General features: G+C 43.5%; 1 protein-coding gene across 3 annotated transcripts in view; it reads left to right on the forward strand.

The window, feature by feature from the left end:
- Nucleotides 1–13,699, forward strand: part of Insr (insulin receptor) — a 148,992-nt gene that overhangs the window by 70,062 nt on the left and 65,231 nt on the right. For all 3 annotated transcript variants that reach the window (XM_021170871.3, XM_021170872.3, XM_021170873.3), the window contains exon 3: nucleotides 9,069–9,390. In XM_021170871.3, the coding sequence (XP_021026530.1) occupies nucleotides 9,069–9,390 (322 nt within the window). The remainder of the gene's footprint in view (nucleotides 1–9,068; nucleotides 9,391–13,699) is intronic.

The raw sequence follows: 13,699 nt of genomic DNA on the forward strand, positions 1-13,699 counted from the left end.
TTTGGGGGACTTGAACATCAGAGGTCAGGGGCCCAGTGAGGGAGAGAAAGGCTTGGAATGGAAACCAAATACATGATTTTAAACCTCACCTTCAGGGCGGCAGAGTTGAGAGGCTCTCAGCCAAAAGACACAACTGTTCCTATTTGGAAATTTCTGAAAAGCAATGATGATGTTTGGGAGCCTAAATCTCTCTCTCTCTCTCTCTCTCTCTCTCTCTCTCTCTCTCTCTCTCTCTCTCTCTCTCAACATCAGGCTTTGGGAAGAAATGTCATAAAGTATGTGTAGTGGTGTGGAGACATTAAAATTTTGTTTTTGTTTTTTGTTTCACATCTGTAGTTTGTCGAGGAAAGCACAAGGTTTAACACCTGAAGCAAAGCAGCGTGGGGAGGGGCGGTGTCGAAATGCATTTCTGTGGTTATTTGTTTACAGTGCAAAGCTGGTCTGTGTCTTCTGCTACTGTAGTATTTAGCTTTTGCTCTAGGCAAGGGGTTGCTCTTTTTGATGCAGTTAAAACACATTTATTGCGTGTGTGTGTGTGTGTGTGTGTGTTTCAGATGAAAACTTGCAGAAGTTGGTTTGGCAGGTGTGCCATGTAGTTTTGGACTTAAAGAAAAGTTGTAGGAGTTGGATGACTGGGAGCGAGTTGCTGACATTTTTACTCTACTTGTTTTTTTTATTTTTATTTCTGCACTCTATTCCTATGCAAGCATTAGTTTTTTTCTGTGTTGCTGGCATCTGTGACAATAACCATGTCCCTTACTTCTTGAGTGTGTTTCCTAACAAGAAAACTCTTTATACAAGGATAGCACAATGATCAGAACTAGGAAATTAACACGAATAGAATATGTTAATCCACTTGCAAAACCCTCCTCGTTTGGAGCTGTTGAGGTAGCTCAGCAGTTAAGGTTGCTGGTCATACATGTCTGAGAACCTAACCCATGTGACAGGAGGGCAGGTTGACTCCATAGAGCTGCTCTGTCTCTGCCTCCTTGACAATGCAAATTAAGAAATTGAAATCCTACTGCCTAATCCTACAGTGGCCTTTCTTCGCGTGTTTTTCCTCCTGATCCAGTTACACTTTATATCTGTGCAATTCTTTATCTTTTTTTTAAAATCACATTTATTTATTTGTGTTGGGAGGGCATGCATGTGCCAGAGAGAGCTCGTGGAGGCCAGAGGACAATTTTTGAGAGTCAGAGTCAGTTCAGCTCCTCCACCTTGTGGGGTTCAGGGATTGTCATGCTTGGCGGCAAGCCCCTCACTGGCTGAGTCATCTCAGTGCTCACTTTCCTACCTACCTTCCTTCCTTCCTCTTTCTTTCTTTCTTTCTTTCTTTCTTTCTTTCTTTCTTTCTTTCTTCCTTTTCTTATTACAACAGTGATGTTTTGAAGAACATTGGGCACTAGTTTTATAGAATGTCTCTAAAGTGAATTGTTATTGTTGGGGAAGAAAATATGTAAATACCTTGCCTTTCCCAACACATCCTACCTGGAAGCCAGTGTTGGGTTATCCAGGTATTACTGGTAAGACTATTTGAAAAAAATTTTTTGAGGGGAGGAGTATTTCTCAAGATAGGGTTTCTCTGTGTAGCCTTGGCTGTCCTGGAACTCACTCTGTAGACCATGGTGGCATCAAATTCACAGAGATCTGCATACCTCTGTCTTCTGAATGCTGGGATTAAAGGCGTGCACCACCATTGCCTTGCTATTTGAAACATTACTGACTGGATTCGTTAAGAGGATCTTGCAGTCACAAGGCACACACAGGGAAAAGAATTCATGCAAGAAGATTTACTCTTTGTATTAGTTTGGTTTATGTTGCTGTGATAGACACCATGATCAAAAGCAACTTGGGGAGGAAAGGGCTTATTTCACCTTTTACTTCCAAGTCAAGGCAGGAACCTGAAGCAGGACCTGAAGCAGGACTGAGACCACGGAGGAGTGCTGATTACTGACTTGTTCAACTTGCTTTCTTATACCTAGGACTACCTGCTCAGGGATGGCAGTGCCTATGGGGACTGGGAATCCCTCATATCAATCCTTATTTAAGAAATACACCTCATAGGCTTGCCTACAGGCCAATCAGATGGAAACATTTTTCTTAGTTGAGGTTCCCTCTTCCCAGATGATCTTAGCTTGTGTTGAGTTGACAGAAACAAACACTCTGACTACTTGCTTGCACTCTGGAACTTTCTTGTTCTCCTCCTCCTTCTCCTGTTGAAGAAGGGAGCTTCTTCTCTTCAACCACTTTTCTTCTCCTTTTTAATCCCCATTTCTTTTCCTCATCCTCTATTCTTTCTTCCTCTCTCCTTTTCATTTGCTTCCTTCCTCTTGTTGCTTTCTAGTCTTCTCCTCCTTCTCTTCCTCCTCCTCTCTCCTCTTCTTCTGGTTATGGTTCCTGTTCTGTGTTTTATGATACCGTCTCATGAAGTCCACACTGACTTCCAATTTACTTTGTAGCCACACTGACCTTGATATTCTTGCTTCAGCCTCCAGAGTGCTGAGATTGTACCACCACGGAACCCAGGGCTCTGTTTGCTGTCTGCCAGTTGAACCACAGTTCCTGCCCCAAGAGATTCTCAACCTCCCGACCTCAAGCCTGTGTCCCACAGAAGTGGGTGTAGGTCAATGGGAGAACAGAACTGGACCTTGGTTCTAGAGGTCAGGGGTGGCAGTGCTGTACCACCTATGGTCTGTCCTTGCTTGGTCTGTGTATGACAACACCCAGCATGCTATGTGCTTGATTCACATTTGTTGAATGACATGAGAACAATTTATTAAATGGTGCATGGAAGAAGATAGCCATTACTGAAGTGCACCCTGTGGTTCTTTGCTGAGCTTCTAGAGCTAATAGTAGTGATTACAAAAGAATCTTCATAATTTTTTTTTGGAGACAGGTTCTTACGTGTAGCTGAGGCAGGCTTTCCTTATCTTACCAGTGCTAGAATAGCAAGCAGTCCCTCCTGTGACCCATCTGATGTTCTGATGTCTGCATACACTGTTCAGTGTTTGGATGCGAATGTCACACTTAGCTCCTTGGGCTAAAACAGTAGCTTACTAGGTAGGGAGCCCTGGGATCCCTCTTCAGCATCATTGCAAAGAAAGTAGAACAAAATCCAGAAGAACAAACTGAACTGTATCTCCTCAACTATTTCTCCTTTATAATTCCTTTTTATTATACATTCTCTTTAATTATACATTACAATTTAAATATTTTTGAGAATTTCATCTGTCATGAAGTGTATTTCAGTCATATTCACCCACAACTCCTCTCCACATCTCCCTTCAAACTTCATATTCTCTGTTTTAAATCCACAGAGTCCAGCAAGTGCTTTCAGGATGTGCATGAGTGTGAGGCCTGTCTACTAGAACCTGAAAACAAAGTAAAACAAATGGAAACAAAATAACCAAACCCCCAACTTTCCTCGCACCAGCAGTCATCAACTGTGCATAGCATCTCTGCCTGGGTAGGGGTGGGCTTATTAGTACCCAATCCATTTCTCCCCTTTATAGCTTTCTCAAATGGACAGCCTCTAGTGTTATCTGTAGTCACCTCCTCTTTGCACCTTCCCCCACCCCTTCCCCTTCCCCATATGACTTGCAATTTTATAACTGTTACTCAGTACTTTTCTGCCAGCTTCTCAAGAGTATCTCTCCTGCCCTTGCCCTGTTGGTTCCAGGCATTCTGTTCCCACCAGCCCTGGCACAAGGCTGTGGTGTAGTTCCTAACACCGAAAGAAAGAGACAAGATAAAGAGGGAAGGCTGGAGAGATGGCTCAGTGGGTAAAAGCCCAAGCCTGAGATCTCAATTTGAATCCCTAGCACTTAGTAAAAAGCATTGAGTGGCCATATGCCAGCCTATAACCTTGGTGCTGTGGGTCTGGACATAGGAGTATCCCTGCAGTTTGTTGGCTTCCAGCCTGGCTCCAGGCTCAGTGAGAGACCTTGTTTCAAAGAAATAAGGCCTCTGAGGGGGATAGGAACCCCACAGGAAGACCATCAGTGTCAATAACCTGGACCCCTGGGAGCTCTCAGAGACTGTGTCATCAACCAAAGATCATGCATACATGGGCTGCTGGTCGGAGGCCCCAGGACACATATGTAGCAGAGGAGTGTCTTGTCTGGCCTCTGTGGAGAGGATGTGCCCTAATCCTATAGAGACTTAATGCACCAGGATGGGAAATATGGGGGGGGGATCCACAGTCTGAGATTCAAAGGGGAGGCGCTTGGGAGAGGAACTCTGTGAGGGGAGACTGGGAGGGGGCAGCGTTTTGGATGTAAATAAGTAAATAAGTAAAAAATAATGAGATACTTAGATAAAAAGTAAAAGTTTCAAAGAACGTTTGTGATAATTGTTTAAGTACTCTTGAATTTTGCATTTTCACTGGGCCTACTCCAGGGTAAAGATCTGTAGTAAAGATTTTTGAGATCTTTATATGGAAAAAAAAAGTAAGGCCTTTAATAGGTTAACAAGTAAATCATAAATTTAAAATAGAAGATGTGAAGTTGTGAGGGAGAGATGTATATGACATGGGAGGAATCTAAAAGGGGAGTTGGTGGAGCTACTGGAGGATAAGTATGATCAAGATGCACTGTATACCATTATGAAAATTTCAACAAATAAATATTAAAAGAAGAAAAGAAATCTTCCAGACCTCTCCCTCTGGTCTCTGCAAGTGTACCACACCCCTATCTATATGAATAAATAAAATTTAAAAGTCACACCCCTCCCTTAACCCCCCAGTTGCCTGGTGCCTTTGCAGCCTGCTCATACCAGAATCCAGATGTAGAGGCCAGAGGGCTATGTCTGCCTTGTCAGGTTGTTTGCTTTTCTTCTTCCTGGATGTCCTATAAATGGAATTCTACAGTGCAAAGTGCAAGATCACAGTGCCTAGTCTGGCTGTCTGCCCCTGGCTCTGTTTGCAGCATTGGGCCCTTTTAGCATTCCGTGGGCTGCAGAGCTTATGTGTTTGGGAAGTGTTTATTAGGGCTTTGATGAAGCTTCTTGTGAATGAAAAACGCTGACCCTTAGCTGCAGTCCCAGCCCAGGAAATGGGCTCCTTCCTGTCCTTCTGTGTGTTGTACAGGGGAGCCTGTGTCTTTGTGAGCCATAGATAACTGGCTGCTTTCATTATTGCTTCCTCCAATTTAGTTTCAGCCCTCAGATCTCCCTAGACAGAGCAGCACTAATGATGATAATGTTGTTTGGCATAGCTTTGCCTTCTGTATCCCTGGACTCATAATTGCAGGAAAGGGGGTTGGGGGCGGGGGGAGGCGAGGTGTTGTAGGATGCTATCCTCTGAGCATAAAGGCCAACCTCATCAGAGCAGATGCGACTACCTTCCACACAGTGTTCCCCTCACCACCACAAGCCTCAGTAAGGCTCGCTGACTGTTGATGTCCCTTCATAGAAGAAAGGGTAAGGTGGATTACTGAATAACACCCAACCCTCACTTTCTAGCTGCTCCTCCCTCCATGGCGTCATGGTCTTCATGCTAGGGTATAGAGAGGGTTGAAGTTAATGAAGGGAGTCCCCTATCTGTGCAGCTCTTTAGAGAAGTGGTTATCTATGCTGGGATGAGGCTTTTCTATGATGTGGCTGCTTTGAGTCACTCTAACTCCTGTCTGTATCCCACACTTGTGCTTTGTATGTAAGTTCAGTAGGCTCCTTGGTTGGACAGTGGCAGAATTGTACTTTGGTTTGTTGTTGGTGCCCTATAAGGAAAAGAGGAGAGACTGCAATAGGATGGGGCTTCATGGGTAGAGAGCTGCATACATGGAACCTTGGGTTCCTAGATTGACAGTGTACTTGTAGTCTCAGCACTGGGGCAGGGGAGAGAGGGTCTGTGGGTCTGCAGGGTCCTCAAGGACATTTCTTCAGCCCCTAAGAAGTCTCTGTGGTGATTTGAATATGCTTGGCCCAGGGAGTGGCACTATTTGGAGGTGTGGTCTTGTCAAAGTAGGTGTGTCCTTGTTAGAGAAGTGTGTCACTGGGTGTGGGCTTTAAGAGTCTTGTCCTAGCTGCCTGGAAACCAGTCTTCTCCTGTTTGCCAGGAGTTGGATTGAACCACAAACACTTGGCTCCTCAGGAGCAATCATAGTCTTTATGAATGGTTGTTGGGAATGTAAAGTAATTCAGTGGCTATAGAAAGCAGTATGGTGGCTCATTGGAAAGGTTAAGAGAATTAACGTAGTTGGGGTTTGGAAGTTGGCTGGGTAAGAGTTGTTAATGTGCAAGCATGAAGAACTGAGTTCAGATCCTCAGCATCTATGTAAAAAGCAGGGTATAGTCATGAACATGCCTGTAACATCAGAGAGGTTGGGGGGAGAGACAGGAGGATCTTTGGGGCTTACTGGCTGCCAGTCTAGCTCTAGGTTCAGTGAGAGATTCTGTCTGTCCAGGCTCATGCCCAGGGCATGTACTCAATATTCAATAATCCCATTTCTGAATATATACATGGAAGAATGAAAATGGGACTCAGACATTTGCATACCCATGTCCATAGAAGCATGACTTATAATATCCTAATGATAAAGGCTGTTTAAGTGGCCACATTTGAATGAGTGGGTCAGTGAAGATGATTCACTCCTGAATATTATTCAGCCCTAAGAATAAACAGAAGGAACCTTTGATATATGCTACCATGGATAAATTTGGAGGACCTGATAAAGGATTCCATTCATCCAAAGTCCCTAGAATAGAGAGATAGCAGAAAGGTGGGTTGTGGGCCTATGGAGGGGCCGTGAGAGTCCTGAACAGAGAGTTTCCATTTGGGAAAATGATGAGATTCTGTGGATGGTTGATGAGGGTGGCTACACAGCCAGACAAACGTGGTTATTCATTAATTAATTCATTAAAAATTACATACATATGTGTGTGGTAAACATGCATCTCTCTCTCTCTCTCTCTCTCTCTCTCTCTCTCTCTCTCTCTCTCTCTGTAGAGGAGGTCTAAGGTTGATATCAGGTGTCTTCTATTTTTCTCCACCTTAAATATTGAACTTCTGGTTTTCCTGTCTCTACCTCTTAAATTCTTGGATGAAAGAAGTGCACCATCGCACCTGTTTTTGGTGATGCTTCAAACCCAGTATCTTGTTCATGCTAGGGCACCCTACCCTCCCCAGCCACATCTGCAGCCAGAGATGGAAGCTCTTAGGGTATTTTTTTTTTAACCATAGTTAAATTTTTTTTTCTTTGCTTTGTGTGTTCAGTAACTGCACAGGGGAGAAAGGACTACACATTGGACAGCTCATATTTCTGTCATAGTAGAGGGTTTACATGGACAGTGTTGCTGACAGTATGGAGAACTGAAGCTGAAGGCCTGTGCTGCCACAAGGAGTGCCTGGGCAACTGTTTGGAAGGCTAGTAGACTGGGACCCACTTGATACTGGGAGAGCTACACTTGAGAATTTTGGAGAAATCTGGTTCCTGGCTATTCAGTCCTGCTTCAGAGTATACAAGTAAAAAGAGAGAGACATACCTTAGAGGGCAGATCAGGCACACAGCAGAGGAATACATAGAGTCGTAAAATCCACACATACTCACAAGCATTCTAGGAAGTAAACGGCTGAAAAGAAGAGATGAGTAGGAAGAGGCTGGAGAGATGATTCACAGTGCCAAGCTATTGCTATACAAGTGTGACAACATCAGTCCAGATCTCCAGAACCTGTGCAAAGCTGAGCTCTGTAGCACAAGTATGTAATCTCACAGTAGCAAACAACAGAGACCTTGTCTCAGACAAGATAGAAGGTGAGGACTGACAGAGGTTGTGCTCTGACAATGGTGATACCCCTCCACACATATGCCTGTGTCTCCTGGGGGGAAAGTGTTGAACAATGAGGTAATGGGATAGAAGGGTTCGAGACCAGCCTCCCATGGACAAATTCAGTGACATCAAACAAGAAAGCCTCTCTAGCCAAAAGTTGAGGCACAAGCTGTGCCCCCACCTGGAGGGCCTCCTCCTTCTTCAGGATCAGGATCCCTCACTCAGGTTTCAACAGAGCTTGGTGTGCTTACAGGTCCTGAGGCAGGGGGATGGCAAGTGCAAGGCTAACATGCATTTCAGAGTGAGCTCAAAGAGAGCCTTCATAGCTTAATGACAACTTGTCTGCAAATAAATACATATAAGGGCAGAGGGTATATCTCAGTAGTAGAGCTCTTGCCTAGAATCTCCCAGTGGAGTATTGGGGGTATGGGTCAGTTGTAGAGGGCCTACCTAGAATCCACCATTGAGGACTGGGGTATATCTTAGTGGTAAAAACCAGGTCTAACATTTGCAAGTTCTGGGTTTCATCCCCAACAATACAGTAGTATACATACACACACACACACACACACACACACACACACACACACACGTAAGTAATTAAGCCAATAAATAAAATAAAATTATATAAACCTATAATTAAAACAAATCACATTTAAAATAAATAATAACCACCTTTTATCTGTGGTATGGCATTTAGAAAATATTTAGTTATATGTGTGCATATGAAACATGAACAGGTACCCGTGAAGCCCAGAAGAGGACATTGGATCCCCTGGAGCTGGAGTTAAAAGTGAACCACCTGCTTGTTGTGGGTGCTGAGAACTGAACTCAAGTCCTCTGCAAGACAACAAGTGCTGGCTACTATTAAGCCATCCCTCCAGCCATTAGGCATAGCATGAAAAAAGTCTGTGTGCCCTTGAAGTTATTGCTACTGTATCTATCCTAGACATAGACTGTATGGACTATAGGAAACATTATTTAGTAGTGTGTTACATTGTGTCTCCTGCAAAGGACTTGGTTTCTTGGCTTCCTGTCAGCAGCCTGAAGTTGATGGTAGTAACTGGCGAATGCAGTGAGTCAGGTCTCCTGCCCTCTCTTCCTTAGGTGTTTGGTTAACTTTTGCCAAGTGTGGAGCTGCTTTGCGGGGGCTACTGTCCTTTCTGTTCACAGACCAGTCAGGCACGTGCCAAGCACTGTTTAAGCATGGCTTTTATTGTTATTATTTTGTTTGGCTGTTTGTGCAGACATAAATTGGACAGAGTTTTTTGACCAGCTGTTTCATTTTTCCTTCTTGTCTCCAGTTTGCCCAACCATCTGTAAGTCACATGGCTGCACAGCTGAAGGCCTATGCTGCCACAAGGAGTGCCTGGGCAACTGTTCGGAACCTGATGACCCCACCAAGTGTGTGGCCTGTCGCAACTTCTATCTGGATGGTCAGTGTGTGGAGACCTGCCCGCCACCCTACTATCACTTCCAGGACTGGCGCTGTGTGAACTTTAGCTTCTGCCAAGACCTTCACTTCAAATGCAGGAACTCTCGGAAGCCTGGCTGCCACCAATACGTCATTCATAACAACAAGTGCATCCCCGAGTGCCCGTCTGGTTATACCATGAATTCCAGCAAGTGAGTCCTGGATGAGGGTCTGGGGAAAGAATTGGAAGCTGGTGCTATGCTCAAAGATGCTGTTAGAGAGGCTGAAGATGTAGCTCTTTTGCTAGAATTCATTCCCCAGCATCAAACAGTGGTCTCTCACTAGATCCAGGACTGGTGGCAAATGCTGATTCTAGCATTTGGAAGGTAGAGGCATGAGGATCAGAAGGTTTGAGTCATCCTTGGCTACATAGGGAGTTCAAAGCCAGCCTAAGCTGCATGAGATCCTGTCTCAAAACAACTAAACCAAACAAAAAAACCAGAAAGAAATACACCCCCCCCCCATCCCATCCCTCCTACTCTGCACAGGGAAAAAAACCCTGTGCCAAACCAGAATGTTCTGGGCAAGAATGGGCTTGCTGTTGATAACTACCACTTATATTTTAAAAATTCTGTATGTGTTCATGTGTGTGTGCCACATGTATATGTAGATGGGTACATGCACATGCGCACACATGTAATGCACAAAGTAGGTATGTGTGGGCATCTGTGTGTGCAGGTGGATGTGTGCACACATGCTTGTATATGTTTATGCATTATGTGTGTGCATGGGTGTAAGAAGGTGGGTGTGGATATGTATATGTGTTCATGTATGTGAAGGTGGGCATGTGTGTGTATGTGTTTATGTGTTCACTTTTATGGAGACATGTGTATGCAAATGAGCACATGTGTATAGTTGAGCTCTTGTGTGTGCATATTTGTGTGTTTGGGCACATGTTGCAGGTGAGTACAGGTGTGTGTATGTGTTCACCTTTGTAGACGTGTGTGTGTGTATGTGTGTGTGTAGACTAGTGGTTGATGCTGGATGCTTTCCTCAATCATTCTCCATGTTATTTAGTTTTAAAAATACTTTATTCTTATTTATGTGTATGTATGTATATACAGTGTTTTGTGTGCATGGAGGTGTCTGGGGAGGCCAGTGAATGCATCAGATTCATCCCCTTGAGCAGAAGTTACAGGTGAATATAAGCCTCCACATGGGTGCAAGGAATGGGACTCAGGTTCTCTGGAAGAGCAGCAAGCTCTCTTGACCACTGGGCCATGTCCCCAACCCTCACTTTGGTTTCTGAGAAAAGTTTTCTCTCTAGATCCAGAGCTTGGGCTGCTTCCGTGTCTGCCTCCCCAGTGCTGGGATTGCAGGTGTGACTTTTGTCCTGTTTTTTTTTTTTTTTTTTAAATGTGGTGCTGGGGAAGCAAGCCAAGGCCCTCATGTGCACAGCAAGTATTTTGCCAACTGAGGGATCTACACACTCTCAGTAGCATTTTTTTTTGTTGTTGTTTTATAACTATTTGTGTCCTGGGCTTTGATGATGGACTTGATCAGAAGGGATATGGTTCTTTGCCTTGAACATCTCATTTCTGAGTGCTGCGCAGAGTGAGCTGAAGATGGAATTTTTTTGTTTCACCTGCCCCCTCCTCCTTGGCTCAGTGACTCACTGTAATACTAGGAAGGTGGCTGTGTAGTTCATAGCCTACCCCACCTGACCCCCGACACAAGTTGGGGCATACTGTCTTAAGGAGGGGAGGGCTTACACCTACACTGTTTCCAGGGCTTGGCTGTTCTTCCAAGATAAGCACCATCAAGCCATTTCCTACCACTTGGGTGAGAAACAGGGTTTTCTCTCTCCTTGGTGGTGTAAGTCAGGCTACACACACACACACACACACACACACACACACACACACACACACCAGGTCATTTGTTCAGGACCTTAACTTCTTGGATGAGATATTTTGGTGTCTGGGACCTTCATCGAGTTGTTGATTTTTAAATTTCTTGGTTTTAGTTTTAGGATTTGAGAAAAGGGAGGGGTTGGGGGAGGATGTCCAGCAAAGAACAGAAAACCAAATCAGAAACAGACGCACATTGCAAGGCCTTGAGCTGACCTGCTGACGTCAAAATTCTTCCTCTCAGACTTGGGCACTAGCCAAGTAAGTGAGCAAAAAAGAGTGTTTTGATTTTGGTGGGAAATTTTATTTCCCTGAGTAGAAAGGGCAAGAAGGAAAACAATCTTTATTTTAGCTCCTGTGAACCTTTTTTTTTTTTAAGTGTTTTTGAAACCTGAAAGTACAATATGTTTTGTTTTGCTCATTATTTAAAAAAAAATACCAAAGAAACAAAACAGCAAGAATTGTTGGCCCAAATAGACCTCTATAAATCAGTCTGCATGTTGAATGGAACTTTTACATTTTTTATTACTTCAAGGGCAGAAGGAGGCTTAGCAGGAAGATTGGAGAAGCAAACATCCTTCTATTTATCTATTTCAGTTTTTAAGAAAGATCAGGGACTGATGTCAAGACCTTTGTTTAAAAGACATTGCCTTTAGGGCTGGAAAGATGATCCACCAGAGAAAGCAGAAATTCAGATCCTTAGAATCCACTCCAGGGTGCATGTTGTCCCACTTGTAATCCCAGCCTTAGAAGGTGGAGACAGGAATTCCCAGAGCAGATTGGCTATCTACATTAGCTAAATTGATGAGCTCTGAGTTCAGATGAGGGAATCCTACCTCAGTCTATATGGAGGGCTGGTGAGATTGCTCAACAGGTAAAGGTGCTTGCCACCAAGCCTGACATTCTGAGCTTGAAACCTTGAAACCCATAGAAGGAGAAAGCTGACTTCCAAAGTTTTTCCTCTGACCTGCATACTGCAGGCATACTACAGGCTGTGATGTGTACATGACTATATATATACACACATATACACACACGCACACACACATATATATACACACACACACAGTCACACACAGTTACGTAAACACACACAGTCACACAAGTCACACACACACACAGTCACATACACATAAATACACACACAGTCTCACACACACAGTCACCCCCCCCACAAATCTAACAAATCTATCTATCTATCTATCTATCTATCTATCTATCTATCTATCTATCTATCTATCATCTATATGTATATACATACATACACGTATATAATAGAGAACAATCCAGGAGGATATCCAGAATCATCTGTGGATCTCCACACGGGCACACATGCTTACATAATACATTCTAAAGAAGAAAAAGATGTTGGCTTTAAATAATAGGCATTTTTTTTAATGCTCACCAAAACCACAGTGATGACTCTCTGCACATTGTCCAGGTGTGAGTGTCTCTATTTTTCCCAGCTCTTGTAGGAGGACGCTTCTCTGATGATGACCGAGAGAGACTGATCTACAAGTATAAAACAATGTCCCTAAGAGTCATGTTATTGCTATATTCCTTTAGCAGAACAATAGTATTGGTTTTTCCATGGGTCCATAACCTATCTATTCTTAGATTCTTGGCCACCTTAGCAGTATCAGGCATGGGTTTTAGTTCATGGAATGGACTAGATAGTGGTTGGTTGCTCCGCAAGTTTTATGCCACTATTGCATCAAGGTATCATGCAGGGAGGTTACTGTAGATCGAAGGGTTTGTTGTTTGGTTGGTTTTATCTTTGTCCTCTGGTAGCATGCAGAGTACCTTCCAGTACCATGAGCAATTGTGAGCAAGAGTAAGACTCTAAGAAAGAATGAGCTTGACTTTCCCATGTCCAATGAGATACAGTGCTGCTGTCTTTAACAATAGGGCTTTACCATTAGTTTGTGGAAAACAACCAATAGCCTTATTGGCAATATCCTGAGTTGTTTGGGAGTTTCTTTGAGGGCCCCGTTCTTTGTCTAACAACTAAATTGGAAGTAACTGATTCTTGTCCCTGGAGGTTTTACTTGGTGGCTATAAATGTGTAGGTGGGTCTTCATCTCCTTGTTGTTTGGTGATTCCAAATAACAAGATCTAAAGATTTAAAAGAATAAAACCAAAAGATTTATTTATATATGCATTGTAGTAGGTTTCCATATGACCCCTCCAATTCTCTTAGTGTTAGCAGTTCCTCCCTGTATTCTCTCTCTTGCCCTCCTCTTCCCTCCCCCCCTTGAATCTTTTTGTCCCAGTTTCTTTTCCCCTCTCTCCCCAATCCATAATTATATATTCCATTTTCCCTTCCTTTAGAGATCCTCCCCTACCCCCTACTTCTCTATACCTCTGTGGTTATACTTTTTGTCTATCTAAGGGTTAACAGTTAAACTCAAACTTGCAATGTCCGCAATGTTGTCTGGATCCTTCAAGTGCTGAATTTTTACATATTTTATTTATGCACATATTTATTTATGGGAGAGGAAACCAAAGCAAACATGTAGAGCTCTGAGGATAACTTTGGATGGATGAGCTCTTTACTTTCAACATGTGGGTCCTGGGGATTGAATTCAGCTTCGAGGTAAGCACCTTTACC

The sequence above is a fragment of the Mus caroli genome, unplaced genomic scaffold, assembly GCF_978045245.1.
Source record: "Mus caroli unplaced genomic scaffold, Mus_caroli_1 scaffold_10, whole genome shotgun sequence".
Lineage (NCBI taxonomy): Eukaryota > Metazoa > Chordata > Mammalia > Rodentia > Muridae > Mus > Mus caroli.